General features: G+C 30.3%; 2 protein-coding genes across 2 annotated transcripts; both read right to left on the minus strand.

The window, feature by feature from the left end:
• Positions 1-3687: 3687 nt before the first annotated feature.
• Positions 3688-8521, minus strand: LOC120089230 (probable amidase At4g34880). Its single transcript, XM_039046649.1, is given in 6 exon segments — positions 3688-4107; positions 5198-5396; positions 6058-6291; positions 6400-6614; positions 7920-7958; positions 7961-8521. Coding segments are annotated over 6 exon segments (1581 nt in total). The 5' UTR covers positions 8465-8521; the 3' UTR covers positions 3688-3717.
• A 6236-nt stretch (positions 8522-14757) lies between these two features.
• LOC120087893 lies at positions 14758-18454 on the minus strand. Its single transcript, XM_039044901.1, has 3 exons — positions 18241-18454; positions 17326-17800; positions 14758-15300 (listed from the first exon to the last, which is right to left on the minus strand). Exons 1-3 carry the CDS (start codon positions 18386-18388, stop codon positions 14949-14951), a joined length of 975 nt encoding a protein of 324 aa, XP_038900829.1. The 5' UTR covers positions 18389-18454; the 3' UTR covers positions 14758-14948.
• Between the last annotated feature and the right edge of the window lie 2754 nt (positions 18455-21208).

The following is a 21208-nucleotide window of genomic DNA, read 5'->3' on the forward strand; positions in this document are numbered from 1 at the left end:
ACTAGGACAGTTTATATGTTCCACCATAGGTAGGTATCTAGAGGACATAGATGTCTAACCTAACCCCAGTAGTGGGGTTACTTACTGAGTATTTTATACTCATTTTTTCTCATGTTGTTGTTTCAGGTAAGGGTAGAGATGCACCAGCGATGGACAAGCGAAATTCGTGATCGAGCCACTAGAACTAGTTTTATGCTTCCACTCATGAGATTTAGATTTCTTTTCATGTTTTTCTTAACTTTCAGTTTTGATGTTTGAAACTTACTATTAAGAATCGTTTTCAGACTTATTTATTATCATTTATGATTTATGGGTACCCTATTGTTGTTTTTAATATTTGAATTTAATGAAAGCCTTTTGCACTTACCTTATTTATTTAGCATTTATTTCACCATAAAAGAGTGTTGTTTTAAGTTTCAAGCATGCATGTATTTAGTAACGACCTAACTTAAGTCTTAGAGGGTCGGGTCATTACAAATGTATTTCTCTCCCCAATTAAAAAAAGGAATAAAATCATAAATGTATTTTTTCTCTCCAATATTAAGAAAATCATAAATGTATTTTTTCTCTCCAATATTAAAGGTGCTTCGTAAATATGTAAATTTTTTTCGCACACATTCTCGCCACCCACCACACTCAATGGTATTTTAGTATGAAAACTTCATTAAATTTTATATATGAAAATATAAAAGAAATTTAGACATTTATGAAAATAAATTTTGAAAATGGATTAGATATATAATAATCCCTAAAAAAAAAATCATAATTATAAGAAAGTGAAAAGAGTGCCAAAAATAAACTTTAAAAGTTCACCTTTGAGCTCTGGTTGGACTCTAATTGTAATGGAAATTTTCAAACCATTTGATTTCTCTTTAGATTGAAAACCAACCACCAGAAGGGAAAAAAACACCAAAACAAAAAAAACAATTGGTATCAAATATTTATTATCAACCTCTATGTCATAGTCTCATTTCCTTGAACCTTCTGACGTAGGGTAACTAATCTTCTAATATTTTATCCAAAATCCTGCATATTGCTCTCCAATTGTGAATGAAGTTGTTGTCCGAAAAGAATAAGATATAGGAGAATGAATATTTAGATTTACATGAATTTTATTTTAAAATAATAATAATAAAGATAAAATGTAACCAAATCTAAGAGATTTTATTTCGAGAATATTTTTGGTATATTGAAGAATGTTGCTCGTGAGTTGATAATGTGTTACTATTATTCTTATGTTTTTTTAGTATAATAGAAATAAGTGGATTCAAATCAGAGATATATTGGTCATTAAAACATCCATATATTAGTTGAGCTAGGCTCGTCTTCGGAAAAAAAAAAAGTTATCCGATGCTATTCTCCTTTCCGTGTTGGCTCTCTAGTGTTATTATTTATTCATTTTTAGTGGTTTCTCAATTAACCATTTTTTTTTTTTTTTTGATATCCTCGTGAGTGGAAATCTAAAATGGGACTTGACAAATTATTATTCAAAATTTTGATAGGATGCACGAAATTAGAAGATGCATGAGATGTATCCAAGTATTTTTCTTTTAACATTAACTCACAAGTTTACTCAATGAAACTATGAGTCTATTTTAACTCTTAAATTTTAGAAATTTGTTAAATAGGTCTTTAAATTTTGGTTAAAATATTTTTTTTCCCTCTAAACTTTCAAATTTGTAACAATTTTGTCATTGAGCTTGAATAAGTAATAATCCAATACTTTCAATAAATCCTAAATTTAGTTATATAGAGTTAATTTTTATCGAAATTGATTAAATAATGATGATATTTTTTAGGCAAGAAAATACAATATGTGAAGATATTTTCAAAATTTATAGAAAAATGCTATTAAATAACAAAAAAAAATTAAAATCAACAATAAACTAGCATGAGGAACTAAATTTACAATTTATTAAAAATGCAATAACTAAAATTGAACAATTGAAAGAATAGGGACTAAAATTAAACAAATTTTAAAGTATGAGGGCCAAAATGATAGTTTTAACTTTAAAAAAAATTACACGTATACTAGACACAAAATTTAAAGTTTATAACTCTATTAGACATGAAATTCGATTTTAAATGCAATAGATTATTTCAAAATTAAAATTTTAGAGTATATCATAGAATTAGTAAACATGATATTTGTACGAATGACCTCTATTTCAAGGGTCTACTCGAAATTTTGGCCTCATTTTTACAAATAGATGAAATTTGACCCCTTGCTGATGTCATCCCGCTGTGAATTTATCATTTTAACCCTTCTTTCTTCTTCGTTCTTCCTCCTTCCTCCTCTTTTTTGTAGCACTTTTTCTTTTTCTTTTTCCTTTTTCTGTTTTTTTTCTTCTTTTATTTCCTTTTTTTTCGTTTCCGACGACTTTTGTCATTTACACTGCCCTCTGGTCAATTTCCCTTTTTCTTTTCTGCCGGTTTATATTTATGTCTCCCTCTTCTTTTTTTTGTTTTCTCTCTTAAATTCTCCATTTTTCAGTTTTTTCCTAAAGAAAAAAGTTGGAAGTATGTCTGATGAAGAACAATACGAAGGAGAGAGAAGCATGAGTGGGAGCGGAAAACGAGGAGTGAGAGTGGGGAGCGAGGAATAGGAGCAAGAAAATGAGAGGAAAAATTTAAACAAATGAAAAGAAAAATTGTAGAAAAAAATTGCAGTTATGTCTTATGAGGATCAAGAATGAAGGAGTGAGGAGCTAGAAACAGGTCCTCGCATCGTTTTGATGTCAAATGGGTACGTACTTTCACATGTGGATGACGTCAGTAGAAAGTCAAATTTCGAGCATTTTTTTAAATGATGCCAAATTTTGAGAGGACCCCTAAATAGGGGCCATCAGTACAAATTCCTTAGTAAACACACATAATTTAAGCTCAAAAACCTACTAAACACTTTTTTTTAATTCTAAAATGAAAACAATAGTTTAACAAATAGAAGAAAGAAAGAAGAAACCAATCGAAATAGTCCAAAACTATCACATACATATAGAGAAAATATCTAATTTTATACTAAATATGTATTTGACAGACGATTCAAATTCTGTTTTTAAAACTATTTTCAGATTCTATTTCTGAAAACTGCTTTCAGATTCCGTGATTCAAATAGTGCAAATTCAAAATGCCATATTTTTATGTTTTTTGCATATCCAAATTTTAAAATATATATTTATATTAAATAAATATAAAATGTTTAAAAAATCAATATGCCATGTTATAAACTCAATTATTTTTTAAAAAAATTAAAATATATATTATGTAACGTGTTATAAATTATATAATATTTCAAAACAATAAATATACAAAAAAATTTAACATTAATAATAGTTTGTAGTCAAAGTGCAACTAGTTTTATGGTTTATAAATATAGTATCAGATATATTTAAAACAATTATTTAAATTAGATCCAAATTCTAAATATGTTACTACCAAACACAAATATCTAAAAATTGTCCTGATTTCCTTGAATCTCTTGTTTTCAAATTCCCTACCAAACATATCCTTAAATTTCTCAAGAGTAATATTTCGTCGCAATCGAGGCTTCACCCATCTCTATGCATGTCCTTCAATCATATAGGAAAAAAATACTTTAAAAAACATCTTTTTCAAAAGAAAAATTTATCACGTGATAGTCGAAAACGAGTGCAACTAGAGATGCACCCAAATATTTTTCTTACCTCAAACTATCTTACAAAACAAACTAAAAGATCCTCAAAAGCCGCTATGTGAAATTTGATAATCCATTGAATTATGAAATGGAGGCCTTCGCATCATAGTGGCTTGCTCAAAAGCATAAGCAATCTCAATCAGCTTTGGCTCTGTGCCCTTCAAGCCTCCAAAACAAATCCCAAATGGCAGACCATCGTCTTTACCATATCCTGCAGGGACGGTAATTCCAGGGTATCCTCCGATCGCCAGCACCGAAACGCAGCCAGATCCCAGTGTAACGATCGCGTCCAGCTCATTTTCTCTCATTAACTTCTCGAATCCATTTCGGGATAGATTCGCCATCGTTTCAATTGCCTTCTTTTCTTTCTTCCCAAACCCATTTGTTTTCTTTGATTGAATGAAAGTGGCTTGTCCATATTCTTTGATTTTCTCCTGCATTAGAGAGCAAAAGTTAACCAACTCATCATGTCAAAATGCGTATCTATTTAGGCGTCGTTTAATATGCATTTGTCTTTTATTTTTTGTTTTTTGAATGTACTTGTTTTCTTACCACTTATTTATCATGGTTTTTTTCCAAGTGTTTAAAAGTATTTTTAAATGGAAAAATAGTGTTTTAAACACTTAAAAAATCGATCCAAATAGGTTCTTTGTCATTCTTAAGTGAACACTCGAATTCTTAGCTAAATTTCAAAAACAAAAATAGATAACAAAACAAACAAATTGTTAGAGACAACAGAACTCCAGATGTCTCCACAATAGTATGATATCTATCCACTTGGGCATAACTTTCATAGATTTGCTTTTGGTTTCATTCAAAAAGGTCTCATATCATTGGAAATAGTTGTCTTCTCTTATAAATCCATGATCATCCCTTTATTTATTTAACCGATGTCGGACTTTGATTGCATTCCCAACAATCCTCTCCATGAACAAAGATCCATCGAGCCTTCCTTCAAATAGTCATTTGATCTCTAAATTGCACTTGAGCGCAATACAAACCTCAAGCACGAACTCAACCACAGAGTAGCCATCCATCCAAATTGCACTTGAGCACACAACCTGTCTAAAGGCTCAACCATGGACAGATACTCTAGCCATGACTACATCTCTTATTCGACACTTAAGAATTTTTACCGATATGGCTACGTCAGGGCCTGCTTTAATACCAATTTGTTAGAGGCAACGAAATTTCAGATATCTCTATAATGGTATGATATTGTCTATTTTGGGTATAATTCTCATGACTTTGCTTTTGGTTTCATCCAAAATGTCTCATACCATTAGAGATAGTTATTCTCACTTATAAACCTACGATCATCTCTTTATTTATTTAGCTGATGTGTTCCCAATAAAAATCAATAGATAGAAGTAATATTTTATAAATTTAATTTTTAAAATAAAAATTCAAAACTCAAATGATTGTCAACCAGGAACATACTCATTTTAAAACTTTTGACTGGGAATCAAACCAATAAAAGTGATTGATTGTGATTATTTTGAAAACAAATGGCCAATATCTCACCAATTCAGCGTGCTTATTGTTGAAGGCAATAACATCTGCGAGTGATCTGACTGGAGAACCGATGAGCTCTTTCAAATAATCATTTAGCAACAGCTTGAATTCAGCTAACATAACTGTTAGTTCACCACTCCTTTTGGAACTCAAAATTATATCTATGTCAGCAATTTCAAGATGATCCACTATTACAGCACCTTTTTGCCTACAAGATTTAATATAAAATAAGCAAAGCACACTAAAATTTCGTTTAATAACTATTTTGTTTTTTATTTCTAGTTTTGATTTTAAGCTTTTACACGTTATTTCTACGTATTGGTTTCTTTATTTTGTTATCGACCTTTAAGAATGGTTTAAAAATTCAATCAAAATTTTGAAAACTAAAAAAAAAATTAGTTTTTAAAACTTGTTTTGCAATTGGAATTTGACAAAGAATTCAAATGTTTACTTAAGAATGATGAAGACCATTGTACACAAATTATGAGCAAACAAGCATAATTTTTTTAAAAAAAAAAATTAAACGTTTTTTTTTTCTTTTTGAGTCAACAACATGAGAGCCAAAGGGTGGGAATTCAAACCTTTAACTATTGTTAAGCTTATAATAAACTATGTCTAAGTTGACTATTTTAGTTTTAAAAAAAAATCAACTATTGATTTAAACTAAAATTGACCATTAATATATTGAACATTCATATCAAAGTGAACTTAATTTAATGATAATTGACATACATTTTCTCTCTTGAGGCAAGAGATTCTTCGATCTCCCATGCCAAAATTAGTTCATACTTTAAAATGGTAACATCATACCAAAAGTTAGATTGAAGTATGGAATTGAAGAAAATAACACAAATTCAGAGGTTGTTTACCTTAAGGTATGAAGGTGATTTTCAAAAGCTTGCATTGAATGGAACTTATCAGCAAATGGGTTTCTAACAACTCCAATTCTTTTTCCAGAGGACCCATTAGGATTTAAAAATTGTTTATATCCACCTTGAGGTATAAACTTGGAGCCTTGGCTTGTGGCCTCAGCATCTCTTGAATCAAAACCAACGATCGCATCAAGCACATAAACTGCATCCGACACTGTCCTGGCTATAGGCCTGCATATGCAATTCCATTATGTTTCAAATTTATTCCTCACATGTTGAATTTCTTCTTTGTTGTTCGAAAAATTCATAGATCCGCCCTGCACTAAAGTATGGACTTACCCAACGGTGTCGTGGCGAGACATGATGGGAATGACCCCGGCTCGAGTAGTGAGGCCGACGGTTGGTTTGAATCCTACGACGGAGTTGTGATCGGAGGGACAGAGGATGGAGCCATGAGTTTCAGTGCCGAGTGAGACAGCCACCATGTTAGCAGCAACAGAAATGGCAGAGCCACTACTTGACCCGCAGGTCTCACCGGATGCCACATAAGGATTCTGCGTCATTTCACAAACATCATTTTGGCTTGTATTAAAACTTTTGCATGGTTTTTGAAATATTCTGAAAAAAGCTCGTGATAAAACAAGAAATGAGCATTTTTTAAATATAAAAATTATTTAAAAATATTTACACTTCATAACAAAAAGTTTTAAGAGTACAAAACACTTTTAAACTTTTTGTTATAAAGTGTAAATATTTTTGAAAATTTTCTATTTATAAGAATTTTCTCAAGAAAATTGGCGAGACGTATGGGGAATGAGTTAGTTATTATAATCCTAGATTATTATAGTTGGATTATAATAGTTTATGTTTGGATATAGATTATTTTAATTTGGGTTATAATAATATGTATTTGAGGTGTAAACTATTTTAATTTAAGAAATAAATAATAAACACACAGTAAAGAATTAAAAAAATGATGAATATAAAATAGTAAAAATTGTAGTAAATAGTAAATATTATAGCAAATTGAGATCTTGAAATAGTGTTGAGGTAGTTAATTGGGGACTACAAGATAGTACTTATTGTAGCAACAGATGTGTATTATAGTTTTAAAATAGTCTCTGTCCTAAATGCACAATATATTTATCAAATGACTCTTAATATATTTATTGACATAAAAAAATGAAATGTATAATTTATTTATGCCATCAAAATAACAAATAACTTATTTAGAAACTTATCTAATTCTAAAGGAACCGTGTTGTTATTGGGCTTAAAACAATTTCGCTAAAAATAGACTAATTTTAAAACTTATTAAAAGTATGTATTGGGAGTTAGGACCATAGAAATTTATGTTGACATATTATTTTTTCCTCGCCATTTTCACTTTTTTATGGATTAAATATCTACACGAGGGATGAATCAATATTTTCATTATATCATAAAAAAATTAATTAAACATAAACAATAAACAACAACATGTCATTAATATATATATAATATAAATAATAGATATATTAACTAGTTAAAAACCATAAAAAATATTTATTTATTTAATTTTAAGTTTTTATAATTTTTCTGAAATATTCATGACATGTTATCGATATTTTCATCAACATTACTATAAAAATTAAAACTTTCATATTTATGTCAATATTATTTTAATACAATAATTATGAAGATAGGGGATCAAACTTTTAGATGACGGATCATGTCAATTATAGTTAAGTTCATTTTGGTGATTTATGTCTACATTTTTTTTAAAAGAATTTATGTGTTAACTTGGATTAGAACCTTGGCAAATTATGTTTTGTTTCGGGGCGTAGGAGAAGGAAAAGAAGGGGGAAGAAAGAACTCACCACTCCTTGACCGGCACGTGCGCACCACCCATTGGGCACGTGCCCAAAGCCCGGAACGAGTACCACTCGCTGAGACTCGCTTTCCCCAAAATCACTGCCCCAGCTTTTCTCAGCTTCTCAACAACGCCGGCGTCCCGAGCCACCACCGATCCCACCAATGCGTACGATCCAGCCGTCGTATTCATCTTGTCCTTCGTCACTATAGTGTCCTTCACCAGCACCGGGACGCCGTCGAGGCCTCCGACCGGCAACCAGTTCACATTCGCCTCTCTCCATCGCCGGTCCGCCTCGTCCGCCTCATCCCTCGCCTCCGGATTCACCTCCACCACACTCCTAAGCATCGGAGTTAGGGCTTCGATTTGTTTCAAGTAGAAATCGACTAGCATTCTCGATGTGAGCCTTTCATCGGCAAAAGCTCTCTGGATTTCCTCGATTGTTGCTTCTTCAATTGTGAAATCATGTGCATTGATTTGGCTGATTGCGCCGCTTCCGACGACGATCAACAGTGAGATTAATGCAGGTAGAGGCAGTTGAAATTCCTTCATCGGGAAATTTCTCTGGCCACGGTGATGGAGAGGTTAACCCGTTTTTTTTTTTTTTTTTTTTTTGTCTGTTGAACGATCTGCGAATCTGTTTTCTCAGGGGTTTCAATGGCGTTGAATTTCATTTTTTTTAATTAAAAAATTTGAAACTAACTTCGTGCCGATAGTTCTATCAATAATTTTTTTTGAAAAGGTAATAATTTTTTTGCAGAGAAGACAAACTTTAAATGTAGTTTAATGTCTTGATTCTAGTGGAAGCAAACCATAATATTATACCCCTTTTCCTTGTTGTGATAGAATGGATAGTGTTTATTTATCTTAACTTTCTTTCTTTAAACTTTATACTCTATTATAAAAATAGAAAAAAAAATATTTTTTTTTCTTGAATTTCCAAGAATGAGGCTCAAAGAATTTACAAATATACTATAGTACAAATAATTTATAGATATAGTAAAATTTAGATTGGTTTTCAAAGTTTCATTTATAGACTATATCACTGATATGAGTTTATTAATAATATACCATATTACTAATAGATTTTGTTATATTTGTAATTTTTTAATAATATTGCTATATAGTTAATTATTATTTCTAAGAATGCTACCCAATGCAATTACCATTGAATAATAGATTAACTGCATTTAATACTTATGTTTTAAATGAATGATTTTAGTCCTTAATTTTTAAAAATAGATTTAAAAGGTCATTCTCTAACAAATATATATATAAATGTAATATAAAAAAGAATTATAGATGCTAATGTGGCATGAAAAAATATTTTTTTTGTCTTTCCTCTTTTTTCCCTCTCTTCTTTATGCTAATAGTCAATAAAAATAGTTTGATTTTCATACTTTAAAACTATTTAGACCATTTCTTTTGAAAAAAAAATAATATAATAACGAAAATTAAAAATAAAACATTAGTAATGGAGATGGAGGAGAGAGAGAGGATGAAGAGGGAGAGAGAAAGAAAGGGAAATTTTAAAAATATTTTTTTTCATGTCATCTTTCCATACACATACACATATATATTGAATTTAAAGATTTTTTTCTTTTAGAAAGAAATTTCTAAACCTATTTTTAAAACTTTAGGAATCAAAATAACCCATTTGAAACTTTGAGACTACATGCACCTATTTTACAAAATTAAGAGACAAAAAAGATATTTTCTCTTAAAAATATTATCATACTTTCAAAAGTTAAATAATAACTTTAACTTTTAAAATAAAGTGTTAAAAAATATTCTCATGGTTAATAATATATGGATAAATCACCAATATTTTGTTTAAAAAATAACGGTAGACTTTTAAAAATGGCATCAATATCTTTAAGCTTTAAAAAACAAAAAATAAAAGAAAGAAAGCATTTCTATTGTCAAATATTTTAATAAGGTCGTACGTTCTTAGTTGTGTGTGCTTAAATACGTTGATTGAGTTTTAAACACAAAAAGAAAGACACCTAGAGATACTTTTTTGGCTACTCTGATGGAAATTTGAGAGAAAAATTTGATCTACTTACAAAAATTAAACAAAAAAAAAATATTCAGGGTAAAAGCAAAGTTAGGTATGAGGTCCTTGCCCCACCTCATTAGGGATGACAACGGGACGGGAATGCATTCCCCATCTCCATCTCCACGAAAAATTTTCATCCCCGTCCTTGTCCCATTCCCTGTTTTGGAGAATCAGGATCAAGGTCAAAGAATCAGGATCGAGTCTCTGTAGAAAAAAAAATATCATTTTCGTTTTTTTATTATTTTATTTTAAAATTAATTATATTTGATGTTTATATTGAAATGGTAAAAATCTTAGGATTGAAGTTAGTACTATTATTGTTTTATTCGTCTAAATGTATAAATTAAAAGAAAAGATTATGGCATTTCATGTTGTAAATTGAATAAAAATATAAATTTATCATATTATGAATTAAATTTAAAAGAAAACTAGCACTATATATAATAATAATAGTAATAATAATAATAAATAAATAAATATTCGGAGGGGGTTCGGGGATGGGGGTGGGAATTTGCTCCTTCGTCCACTATGTCCCCAATCAATGACTTGATTACATCCCTAGTTTGACCCCCATACTCGGTCAAACTGAGGATTCCTTTGCCCCGATTAGGTCGAAAACCCGTGGGGACCTCTGCTTCTTGGGAAAATTTTGGCATCTCTATGCTCTATCCTTGATCAGGGACCTAATTTAAATCCTCTGGTTTGACCCTGCACCCAATTAAACTGAGGATTTCCTACCTGATGGGTTGGGGATCTGCGAGTACCTGATCCCACAAGAAATTTTTGTCATCCCTTTGTCTTAGATTCATTAATAATAAGACGAGAAAACTTTTTTGTTGAGTTATTATTAAGTCTCTATTAAAACTTCAAACCTAATTATATCAATTTAGCATTAAATTTTTATAAGTAGACATTCCATTAGTATTTCATTTCAATACTCTTAACGCATAACCTTCACATGTATATTAAACTACTTTAAATACAAGGATTAATATAAACTACAGAGAAATGCATGAATTAAAATAGATAGTTATGGTATTTTTTATTATTATTATTAAATTTGAGCAAATTTTAATCTTTTTTTCTTCCTCTATTTTTTTTATTTTGGTAAAAAGAATTACGTGATACTATTTTTACTGTTTCTAATTGGAAATTTGAGAGAGAATAATTTACCTTAAGTGATTTGAAACTGACTTTAATTGAAATGGAGAGACAATAGCTATAAATCACATTGGATGAATTCATTAATTTATATATATATATATATATATATATATATATATATATATTATATATATATATATATGTGGGGTGAAAAAATCAAACATAAATTGATAATTAAGCTCATTTTAACCATTAATTTCATATTTTGGAAAACACACACTCAATTAAAAAATAAACCTTGTTTAGTACATAAAAGTATTTCTTTATGTAAGTAGATATAATACCATTTTAAGATAAAACTTTTGGAACAATAATGGTAGCATGCTCCATTTCTTTTAACTTTCCATACATATGTGAAATGCCCTACTCCGTCAAATCAATCTTCTTAACTCAAACAAAGCGTTTAGCCTAATTAACTAGTAAGTGGGTGTTTGACAACCAAGGAAAGTTGGTTGAGTTAGTAATATTTTTTACCAACTCGATATTTGACAACCAACTTTAAATATTGATGGGGTTGAGTTGGTCATTTTACCAACTCACCCCAACTCTCTCCAATTCTCTCTCCCTCCAATGTTTTTAATGGTTCCACTCATCGGTCTCAGTTGGCGATTTCTTCTACCACACTGCTGCGACATACTCCGATGACCATCTTTGGGTAGCTAACTCCAACGACGAACTCCGAGCTCCGACAACCACCTTTGGCGATACTCCGACAACTACCTTGGTAAAAAAAAAAATCCACATTCGCACAACCAACTTCGACGAAGAACTCCGTGTTGAGATTGGTGTCCTAATTCTCCCGGAGTCTCGTTGTTTTGTAAAGATACACATTGTTCAATGAATAAAATAAGTGTTATTTAATTCTGGCATTTACTCATATCCAATAAACAAAGCTTCTTGGTTATCTTATGTGAACTTAAGCATGTATATGTGATATGCAAGTGAATCATGCCTTAAGTGATAACCTAAATCAGTTTGTAGTATAAGGATTAAGGTGGGATACCTGATCCTGGTGACACTACGGATACGGCCCGCTTTGTAGAGATTTTCAAGTGTTGTAAACTACTATAGATGGTAGATCCTGACCATTCGTGTGGAGACGTAGAACGGGGGTGTCTTATACAAAGAGTTTGTATAAGACCTGGACCACGAGATGACTAGACTCTGTATATAACACCATTGATACTAAAGACTTACATCTCACCTAAATGACCATAGGTGACATGACCTCAATCCTGAGTGTTTTGTGAACTCCTATCTTTGAAGGCAATCCTTTGATTAGTATGGGTGAGAGTGGCCAGATTGCCAACTCAACATGCCTACCTTTTTGGGAGTTGGGAACTCAATCCACAAGATGGAATTCACTCATTTTTCAAAGCAAGGATAAGTAGAGAGATTGCTCCTTAAGGGCTAATTCTGGGGCTTAAACATAGTCGCTACAACTTCTCTTTGGAAGAGAAGACTCAATCATAATAGGACTATGATTTATGTTCATTAGAGGGATCAGTGGTACTTAAGGAGACAGATGTAACTACAGGGGCATAACGGTTATTGGTCCAGCTGTACTTACGAGCAATCTGTGAAGGGCTGTCTCTTATACACATCTAGATGTGTATAAGAGACAGGCAGTCGTGTAGATCGAGTGTTCGCGTTTGCTGTTGTTCAAGCGATCGCGCATCGGAGCGTGGAGGCGCATCTGTCTATGTGCGTAAAGTTTTACTCTCTGTTCTTTTGTTTTGTACATGCTGTAATTTCTGTACGATTTGCATAATTGTTGGTTTGGAAGTCGACTGTAAATATTTGTTCATTCATGATTGTAATTTGGAATAGTCCTGTTCTGCTGCTCATGGAAATCTCGTTTCCGATTTCCTTCACTTTGGACTCCACCAACTATTTCTGACGACAACTCTAGCAACTAACTCTAACGACTACCTTCGCACAAGCAACTTTGGCAACATAATCTGTCTACCACCTTCGTGTGCCCAACTTCAACGACCACTGATAAAAATAAAACAATAGGTTTAAATACCCACCATTTTATCACTCTCACTCTTACCCGTTTTCCCATGTACTTTCATTATTCTCCCAACTCCCTCAATTACTTGGTCGTTTCTCTCTCTCTCATGCTCTCTTCACATTTACTCCCCTTCTCATTCTCTCTTCTTTCTCCGTCTAGTTTGTCTTTCTCATTTTCTCTCTTCTCTCTTTGTCTAGCTCGCATGAGTTTTATTTTCCCTTTTCTTTCTCAACTCCTTCTTTCTCTTTTTTATTTTCTTTCTATGGTTGTTCTTTTAGATCTAATTATTCTTCTTCCTATTTCTTTTTTTTTTCTTAGATCTAAAAAATATTACATACGACGTCCTATTATTGTTTCATTAAATAAAAGTTCAACGATATGTTTTAAACAACCTATCACTTGATGTTTTCAAATATTATATAATTCTAATGAAATGGTGGAATTTAAATTTATAACTCAAGTTTTTTTTTCTAGAAAACACCGTTTGTACATTGATGCAACATAATAGTAGAAAAAATAGACATCGGTATTTCTAAAATCATTTCACCGGTTTTAAAAAAAAAAAGGTAAATCCATATTCCACAGATTGGTCAAAAAATACTATCTAATAGTTGATTTTATGATTTAAATGGTAAGATTTTGGTTTTTTTTTTTTAAGATTAACATTTAAATGTCATCATTTTTATCTAAAATAATGTCAATAGTTTCATTTGATGGCACTAATTATTTCAGTTATTTTTAATTTTTACGATAAATAATGATTAAGTTGGGTTTTTGAATGGAATAATCACTTCTATTTGAGTGTTTAAAAAAATTAAATTTAAAATTTTGTGTTATGTATATTAATGCTATGTAAAGAATTTGTTTTTTTTTTTTTAGAATGGAAAAGAATTGGAAGTTTTTTTGTTTTTATCTTAGAAAAGTTAGAAAAATATGTGTGTAGTTGAAAATTAAAATCAACAATAGCAAAAAAAAAAAAAAAAATCAATTTCATTTACAAAAACAACACCAGATACCCCAACTCAACTCAATTCAACTTCACAAAAAACACAGACAATGTAGCTCACCGGATAATTTAACACTCCAGATAATAATTATCAACTCAACTCAACTCTTTGCTTTTATCGCACATCAAACGCCCCCTAAGTGAACATCAAATAGTCAAAAACGTTTAGCCTAGTTAATTGATATATTAACCTCAAATAGTCATTATTATTAAGTTTAAAAATTTATTAAATATAAATATAATATTTAGATGTAATAAATTCCAATTAATACACTATTTAATTTTGTTTAATCTAAACATATTCATCTGTTTTTATTTTGATTGATTCAATATTTAATAAATATAACAATATATTAAATAATACTATATTTAATTTTTTGAGATAAAATATTATATTTAATTTATGTCCACCTTAAATTTTCTCTACCTCTAATTAAGTAATTAATTAATTTTAGTTTCTATATACAAAATTAGTAAATCAAATACAAATATTTAACTCTTAAATATTAATTATTCTTCATATATTCAAAAGTAGTTATTAATTATCTTAGACATTTAAAATTTATATATTTAATATGCATACTCAAGAAACCCACCCAAATCATAACAGAAAAGTTATTATTAGTATTCATATAATCATCCTTACAAATGAACTCAATAACTCAAATTTTGAATAAACTCTAGAAATTTTACAAACCAAATTGAGAATCAAGATCTTACGTAGTAGTAGTAATAATTGATGTATTATAATAAGTAAATTAAATAGTAAAGATTAGATAATATATCTATCCTATTGGCAAGGATCGAATTTGCAGGTGACGTGGCCATAACCAGAGTTGGCCCGTTTGAAACGGAGGGCCGTGAGGAGGACGGCCCGTGGAGAGCCCAATAAGGCCCAATTAAGGCGTTGGACCACAGAAATTGTAGGGTAGGGAAAATTAAGGGAATTGTAGGAATTAAGGAACGCCGTTATGGCTTCCCTTAAAAGAGTCCTATATGGGTCCCCTCGGCCTTGTAGGCCGTTCCATAGGGTCAGGTCCGTTCCGTATTGGTTGGCTGCTAGTAGTCCAAAAATAACGCCTACTTTTGTGTCTGGGTTCACTGCCCTCCAGTAGCATCTGTAATCTGGGTTTGTCCAATTGCTGACATGGAAAAAAAAAAAAAAAAAAGCAACAGTGGCATATATATAGTGACAAAGTATACGTAAATATAACTCTAACAACATCATACAAATATAACTCTAACAACGTCATATAATTTATTAATGATAGATTTTGCTATATTTGTAATTCTTTTAAATATTGTTGTACACTTAATTATTAGTCTTGAAAAAGACTACCTATGTAATTACTCAATAAAAATGGTAAAAGTTTGATACCCTTGGATAAAAATTGTAGTTGACTTTTTAGTACAATAATTAGGAGTAAGGACTAGAACAGATGACATCTTGGTCAAGAGTGTATATCTTCTATAAGTTGAACTATACCCACATTGACTTTTTAATTGGTCAATTTTGAGATGAAAGTGAAACCTCATATTTATTTAAAAACTAAGACCAATTAATTGTTCTTGGGTTATGGGGGAATAGGGTTAAAACTCAAAGGTTTAAATATTATTTTGGTCACTATAATTTTAGTGTTTGTTTATTTTGGTGCCTATAATTTCAAAATGTTTATTTTAGTCCATATACTTTTAATTTTGTTTTATTTTGGTCTCTGTAATTTCAACATTTTCATTTTGATCCTTGAACTTTTCAAAAGTAACCATTTTAATCCCGTAAAATGAAGTAAAAATGGAAATGAAGGGATCAAAATGGTCATTTTGAAAGTACAAAAACTAAAACGAATATTTTGAAAATACTAGAACCAAAATGAACGAAAATTGAAAGTATAGCGATTAAAATAAATATTTTAAAAGTATAAAAACTAAAATAAACAAAACTGAAAAATATATGGACCAAGATAGTATTTAAACCAAACTTAAAACAAAAGTTTTATAACTATTAATATGCTATGTCTGGAATTTATGCTTATTCTCTCCATTATTCTTTTTCATTTGAGTTTAATTATAATTTAATTATCTTCAAAAGATTATAATTTACTTATGTAAACTTCGAGCATACGCTTAGACCAAAAAGTTAAATGTTTGTCTTGGTGTTGTACTAAAAAGAAAAAAAAAAAAAGCAAAAACAAAACTATGGAGGTGATGGATTAGGGTCAATTTATTTTATGTTTTTAGTTTTTTCTTGTTAAAATGGAAGGTTACTTACGACATTTTAGTTTAGTTTTTTTTTCCTTTAATTTTAATTTATAAACTCACTACATAGTTATTTTATTTTTAGTTTTTTAGTACAATAAATAGAGGTATAACGATTTGAACCTTTGATTTTTGTGAATGTTTAAGTTTGTATCAGTCCTTTTGAAATAAAAAGTGTCAAAGTCCTTCAATTTTTTAAAAAGCGTAATAAATTAACTTCTTAAATTTTATATTTTGTGTCTAATGGTCCTTAAACTTTAAAAAGTAAAGCCCCAAACTTTTAATTTTATGCTTTATAAAAGTTCTTAAACTTTAATTATTGTGTCTAGATCTTAACCTATTTGACGTTTCTTAAAATTTATTAACCTATTGAACATAAAGTTGAAAGATTAACTTTCTACTGGACACAAAGTTTAAATTTATATCAATTAGGTTTATAATTTTTTTTACAAAATGTTACATATAAAAAGATTCTAAGAGACACAAAATTATAAGTTAATGAACATATTTACCATTTTTAAAATTTAAAGATTTTATTTCTTTAAAGATTAAAGACTTATTAAACATAAATTTGTTAAACACGAATTTGAAAGTTTATACCTAATCTCCTAATTTAACTAACTACAAAAAAAGGTCTTTAAAAAACTTTTGCCTTTGAAATTTTGGACTTAGAATTATAATTGAGAACATTAGAAAATGGACCTATTAAAAGTAGTATTCTAAATTGTTAAAAAGAAAGAAAAAAAAAAAGTAATTTTCTAAAATTTTCTGTTTTCTTAAAAAAAAAGTGAAAAAGATTTTAACATTTATTCTAAAACTTAGATGGTAAGAATCTATCCTAAAATTGAAACTCATAAAATGGAAATGAAGATACAAAAATGTCAAATAAATTAACAGCCAATGTCACTTACTCATGTTGGCAAGCAGAAGCTTCCAAGAACGGCACAGGCGGCAGCTTAGGCAGCGGCGGAAGTGGCGGCAGTTGAGGTAGCGGCGGAAGCTTAAACGAAGGAGGCAGAGGAGGCGGAGACAATGGCAGAGATGGAGACGGTGGCTTCGTTATAACCGGCGCAGGGACCGGGACCGGATTAACTGATGCCGAACAGAACGACATTGGTTTAGCAGGTTGAGTAACCAACGAATCAACCACATACATTTCCATGTCAAACAACCTAAACATCAACCTAAGACTCTTCGGCGGACCGCCAGCTCCGCCGCAGTCCATTGTCGTTCCCTGTTCGGTTCCACCAATTGTCGCATAACAACCGCTAAGATCCGGCGTTCCATCGAATCTCATTGTAAAGCTTCCAAACAAATTCGTAGTCTCCTCTCTCATATAAGTAACTCCCCCATTGCCATCCCCACACGCCACCTTCACTTTAACTCCTGCAACAAATAAACTTTTTACTTTTTACTTAGACATCTTCAACAACTACAACAAAGTATAATCTAACAAACTGTACTTATTTTTTTTTACAATTTTTTTGTTATGATGATCCGTAACATTTGAATTCTCCTAGTCAAATCTCATAAACAAAAACAAGTCTTTAACAGCTAAATTTTGTTAGATAATTTGTTATGAAATCGACAAAGGAAAGAAAACGTAGACATTAAAGATCGATATAAATATTTACATGATTCACTATCAATATCTTAGTTACGTCTACGGGTAGAGTAAAAGATTAGTAAATTATTAAAGAGAAATGTCATATAATATAAGAAGGTTTTTTTTTTTTTTTTATTTTATTCAGAGTGTTAAATATATTATTCAAGGTATTCCAACAATAGATCTAAATTCCGAGTTACAATAATAAACTTAATCATACCGTTCATGGGATAATCGAACATAGATATATGGCCATCTTTGCATTGATCGCAAAAGACGGTGCCGGTGACGACGGCATATCCATGGGCAGTGGCCAAAAGAAGAGTTGCTGTTAAAAAACAGAGCTTGAGCTTGGACAGAGGATCCATGGAAATGAGGATGATCTGTTAAAAGTGAAAGAATTTAAAGATGGGCCAAATGAAAGTGAATTTAAGAGATAGTTGAAGAATACAGATGAATTGTTAAAAAGGTGACAAAAGTGTCAGAGGAAAGTTAATGAAGCCAATGGGAAAAAGAAGCTTCAAATTCAACTCTCAACTGTCCAAATTAATGGGAAGGTTGGGAAAATATTTAGAAATTTTTATCGCTTTAGAATGTTTCCCTATTTTTGTTTCTATTAACTTGTAAGATATGTTTAATTTTAACAATATTTTTGTCCCCTTAAAAAGGATAAATTCTTGACTTACTATGATATTAACATGAGGTTGATGTTGATTTGATAGGATAATAGATAGAGACATCCAAAAAATTCATGGGGTAAGTCTTCGTGGGGATCCATCTTAAATGGGGTAGGGAATCCCCGAATACACGGGGAATGAGGAGAGAGTAGAGAGTTTTTTTTTCCGTTTGCCAAATTCGGGTTCGGATTCCCCGAACCCGACCCCACCCTGTGTTCCCACCCCGCCCCAACTTTTGTATATAAATTATATATTTATAATATATGTATATTAATATTAATATTGTAGTTTTTGTTAGGATAATTATGGAGGTTTTTAATTATTTAAGTCTACATTTTATTACTTTAATTCCTTAAATGTTGTAAGATTTTAAGATAGAATGTTCTAATTCTTGAATTTTAATTTATACAAATTATGAGAATTTAGCATTTTAATTATATCTTTTTAAATTGAATGTGTATTATTGTTTTTTATTATCAAATTTGATAATATTTTATTTAAATGAAATTGTATTGGATAGTTTAAAGGAATTGTTAAAAAATATATATTATAATTGAAAATAAAAAAAATTGTTAGAAAAAAATGATGGCGGAAAATTTTCTCCGCGGATCCCCGCGAAATCCCCATGGTGAATCCCTACCCCGTTTCCCGTAGGAAAATTCACAGGGATGGGTAATGGAATAGGGGGGCGGGAATGGAGACAGGGAGAGTTTTCCCATCCCCGCCCCGCCCGTGGACATTTCTAATAATAGATGCTAACAAAGAAAGAGACACCCAAAAGATTTGGACATTCATACCTATTCATGTTGTATATTAGTTTTTTGAAAAGACAATGTTTTGCTACTAAATTTTGGATTTGGTTTTCATTTCGACCCTAGGTTTTAAAATGTTATATTTTAAATTTTGAGTTTTGAGTTTAATTTTTATTTGCCTCTTGAATTTTAAAATATTATCTTTTTACCTTTGAATTTTGAGTTTGTTTCAATTTAGTCCTTAGAAATTTAAGATTTTCTTTTATTCTTGATTTTTACTCAATACTCACTTTCCATTGGGTGTTAATGTCTTTTTAATTTATTTAAAAGAATTATAATTAAATTAGGTTTCACTAGTTTTTCATCACTACTAAACTTAATTAAAGTTTTTTACATCATAATTATGTTAAATTAATTAACTGAAAGTTAATGTCAAATACAAAAGTAACATTAATTAAAACTCAAAGGTAAAAGTATAAATATTCAAACCTAAGGACCAAATGAACACTAAACTCAAAACTCATGAGTAAAAAAGTAAAATTTTGAAATATAGAGATTAAATGAAAATTAACTCAGAACTCATGAATAAGAGCGTAATATTAAACTTATAGACCAAATAGAAATGAGACTCAAAATTAATGGACCAAAATGATTCTTTCCTCCCATTTTTTGTACTCTTAAAATGTTTTGTACTCTAAAACTACATTTGATAATCATTTGTTTTTTAGAAATTGTATTTGTTTTCTCACAATTGAAAATGATTACCGTTCTTAAGAAAAAATTTAAAAATTTTAAATTCCAAAAATAAAAATAAGTTCTAAAGACTTTGACTCATTTGGATGGATCTTTTATTTTAATATTGTACTTTGGAAAAATAAATAGGAAAATATAGTGGGTTTTAAAGTATTTAGAAAAATATGATAGTTTTGGTAGGGCAGAAGGTCGAGATTTGAATTCTCAATCAATAAATATTGAAATGAGCAAGAGAGGTTGAGGGTTGAAGTCTTGACCATGTGCAACCTCCACCTGCACCACTTACCATCGACAAGATTGAAAGTTGAAGTCTCGACCAGCCTGCCATCTCAAGAGTTGAAGTCTCGACATGCTCAACTGCACCATTTGACCACGTTGCCCAAAGCCTCCTGTGCTGCTGCCATGCTGCCATCCTTGTCTGGTCACATCAACAACGCAATGGGTCGAGTCTTCAACCCTCATCCCACGTCTTTTTAACCTTCACCTCTTCCCATTTTTACTTCTCACAAACTCTTCCGATTTTTTCTTTCTTTCCAAACTCATAGATTACTTTATTCCCACAAGTTTTTTTCCTCTTCTTCCCAAAATTGTTACTAAATCCTCCTATTTCTCACATTCGTCCATCAAATTGTGAGATTTGTACATTTACTCTATATTTTTTAAAAATAATTATAAATTTTGTTTATATTCTCATACTATTATATATTTTTTTATATAGTTTTTATGGTTATTTGGGAAACAAATAACCAAAAAGAGGTACATTTTCACTCAAATAAATTCCTATTTTTTAAAATTAAAAAATAAGTTAAGATTCATATTCTCATATTATTCTATTTTTTTTGTAGTTTTTGTTGCTGGATAAAAAATAAAAAAAAAGGAGGGACTGTTGTTACTTTGAGGGAAAAAAAGCAGGACCGTTGTTGAATTTATGAGTTTACTTTTTATTTATTACTGGTTTTTTTAATATTTTTTAATATTTATATTATGCTAGTTATACTATTTTCAT

The sequence above is a fragment of the Benincasa hispida genome, chromosome 10 (assembly GCF_009727055.1).
Source record: "Benincasa hispida cultivar B227 chromosome 10, ASM972705v1, whole genome shotgun sequence".
In the NCBI taxonomy this organism is placed as follows: Eukaryota; Viridiplantae; Streptophyta; class Magnoliopsida; order Cucurbitales; family Cucurbitaceae; genus Benincasa; species Benincasa hispida.

Coding starts and splice junctions, on each gene's coding strand:
- LOC120087893 (XM_039044901.1), bottom strand. CDS start 18,388: ATGGATCCTCTGTCCAAGCTCAAGCTCTGTTTTTTAACAGCAACTCTT. Junction 17,801..18,240: donor GTTCGATTATCCCATGAACG/GTATGATTAAGT, acceptor TATTTGTTGCAG/GAGTTAAAGTGAAGGTGGCG. Junction 15,301..17,325: donor GCTTCTGCTTGCCAACATGA/GTAAGTGACATT, acceptor TTTCCATGTCAG/CAATTGGACAAACCCAGATT.